This window comes from Lactuca virosa, chromosome 8, assembly GCF_052849685.1.
Source record: "Lactuca virosa cultivar CGN04683 chromosome 8, Lactuca_virosa_CGN04683_v6, whole genome shotgun sequence".
Lineage (NCBI taxonomy): Eukaryota > Viridiplantae > Streptophyta > Magnoliopsida > Asterales > Asteraceae > Lactuca > Lactuca virosa.
The window spans coordinates 288,233,756-288,236,472 of record NC_136433.1 but is presented as its reverse complement, the minus strand read 5'-3'; the positions used below and the strand labels follow the sequence as shown (position 1 = coordinate 288,236,472).

The 2,717-nt window shown below is 32.6% G+C and overlaps 1 protein-coding gene across 1 annotated transcript; it reads left to right on the top strand.

Moving 5' to 3' along the window:
* Positions 1-632: 632 nt before the first annotated feature.
* LOC145132885 (E3 ubiquitin-protein ligase ATL41-like) lies at positions 633-1,752 on the top strand. The gene has a single exon (XM_079067835.1). The coding sequence runs from the start codon at positions 718-720 to the stop codon at positions 1,438-1,440; it is 723 nt and encodes a 240-aa protein (XP_078923961.1). The 5' UTR covers positions 633-717; the 3' UTR covers positions 1,441-1,752.
* Positions 1,753-2,717: the final 965 nt, after the last annotated feature.

Sequence of the window (2,717 nt, the reverse complement as noted above, 5' to 3'; positions counted from 1 at the left end):
CACCCCCTCACCTTACCAAACTTACCCCACTATTTTTTCTCTATTTAAATAATAGTCTTTTTAGGTAAGTCGGGGACCAAACGCGTAACAAAAACAAACACTAGAGACCAAGCGCGTAACAAATACAAACGGTATGAACTTTCCGAGTTAAAAAAATAAATTAGAGACCAAGCGCGCAAATTACCCAAACCATAGGGACCATTCGTGTAATTTACTCTTCATATTTTTACCAATAGTACAAACTTCACAATATTTTGGCCAAAGAATCCGATTTTTGACATTCGACAGGACAAAACATACAATTTTGTCATAATAATAATAATGTGAAATTAATATTAATTTAAAGTAAATCTTCAGGTATATATATAATAAAAAAATATATCTAATATCTTTATATTCCACCCACCAAATATATACGAAATCAAAAACCAAAAATAAAAATATGTCAACAATAACTAACCAATCACCACTCAGATATGAAAAAAATGCATTCGGCGAGATGAAATTCAACATTCAAAGTCAACTCCTTTGAAACAAGGTACACTTGCAGTATTGTCTTTGAAAAACATAAACCAAATGGCCACGCAATTCACGATAATTAGTCAAGTTCACACACTGCGCATCGTTTATATACCAGTGCTTTTCCATATTCATCTTACACCCTGCAAACCCATTACCTAATTCCCACTTTTTCAGTGGTGCACCCGAGCCAGAACCATGTCCGATCGACATGACGATGACGATTCACCCTTTTGGCCTCGTGGGAACTCGACCAATGTTAATAGTAGGATCTTGCTCATTGCTATTATATCCTTATCTTTTGTTGTGGTGGTCGTAACCATGTTACATGTATACGCAAGGTACATACTCCGCCGCCAAGCCCGCCAACGAGCCGCTTTTCGAGGTATCGGAATCGTGGCTCATATCCAGTCTGAAGAGCCACCTAAAAGAGGTCTTGAACCCACTGTTATCTCTTCCCTCCCTATACTCATGTATAAGGACATCGATCACAAACCGGACCATTCAAGTGTGAGCCCTGAATGCGCGGTTTGTTTAAGCACGTTCGAGGGTGGTCAGATGATTAGGGTTTTACCAAACTGTAATCACCATTTTCATGCTGACTGCATTGACAAATGGTTAAGCTCAAGGTCCAGTTGTCCCATTTGTCGTCATGAGGTGGAGCCAGCTGCCTCCATTAATCCCTTACCTCGCGAGCCTAGTACTAGGCTAGGGCCAGCTTCTGCGCCACCTTTAGAACGTATCGGTTCTGTAGTAATTCCTGTTGAAGGGACATCAGATCAAATGGTATCGTCGTCGGAAAAAGTCAATGGAACGAATTCGAGATTGAGTTCTTTTCGAAGGATGCTTAGTATGGACCGGTCTTCACGGCGTGCTAATTCATGTACACAAGGCGAAAATGAAGATCTCGAAAGACAGTAAATGGATCGATATTACAGCATATATTGTACGTAAGCAACACTGTCTGTTTTTGTTCATATTTGTATGGATTCATTGAATCTTTGTGTTAATACTACGACATATTACTCCGGCACCTGTGGCCGGAAAAGTGAAAACATAAACGTCGAGAAGTTTTGTTTAAAATATTATTTAAGATTACTTGCGACATAGAGTCGTAGACTTTTATGTGGTTTGATTTGGTAAAACATATAGGGGCGGCAGGTACACGCCACCCATGTGAACCATTGACCTTAATCATCGTCTTTTGAATTAGCTTATTGTTTTAAGTTTTAAGTTCGCAGAAAATTTAGGAATTCCAATTTCAGTCCTTACAATTTTTCAAAGCACAAAACAACTCAAATCTGATTCCAAATTCCACGACAAAAAACTGCAATAAAGTATTTAAATATTGGTCTCATAATCGATTTAGTCTTTATTTCTTTTTTTATTCAATTAAATCCAAAAAACCGGTAATTTTATTCAATTTAACCCTTTTATCCGGTAACTAGATCATCCAATTTTCAAAAATTACATTTTTGGCCCAAATTTTAAAATATATTAGAAATTTGGTCCAAAATTTACACTTTTTGCGCAGATTTTAGATCTTATTACAAATTTGATACCAAATTTACCCTTTTAGCCCAAATTTTAGAATTTTGTTATTAATTCTTCATAACTTTAGTTTTTTACAACTTTTTTTTTTCTCAAAATTTTGTTTCAAATATGTTTTTTCTTTATAAAATTATATTTATACAAAAAAACATAATTTCACATAAAAAATCTTATATTTTTCTATATAAAAACATTTTTTTAAAGAACTTTTTTGTATACAAATACTTACTTATAAAAAATATGTATTTTTTAAGTACATAAATATATACACATCCGTTTTTATTAAAAAAAAGTATACATACATGAATTTTATAAAATAAAATATATACAAACACCTATTTTATTATAAAATTTGTCTGTATGCAAACATATATTTATAAAAAAAATATATATGTATACAAACATCTATCTCATAGTCAACGTATACATTTCTTTTAAAACAACATATATATATATATATATATATATATATATATATATATATATATATATATATATATATATATATATATATATATATATATATATTGAGTATGATTGTATGTGTGATAGCATCTACTATACCAGGAATATCAACGAATCCAATTAATGCAATTGCTCAGGAAACCCTTTTTTAGTTTCTAGGGTCTATTTCTTAGTTAAAGATC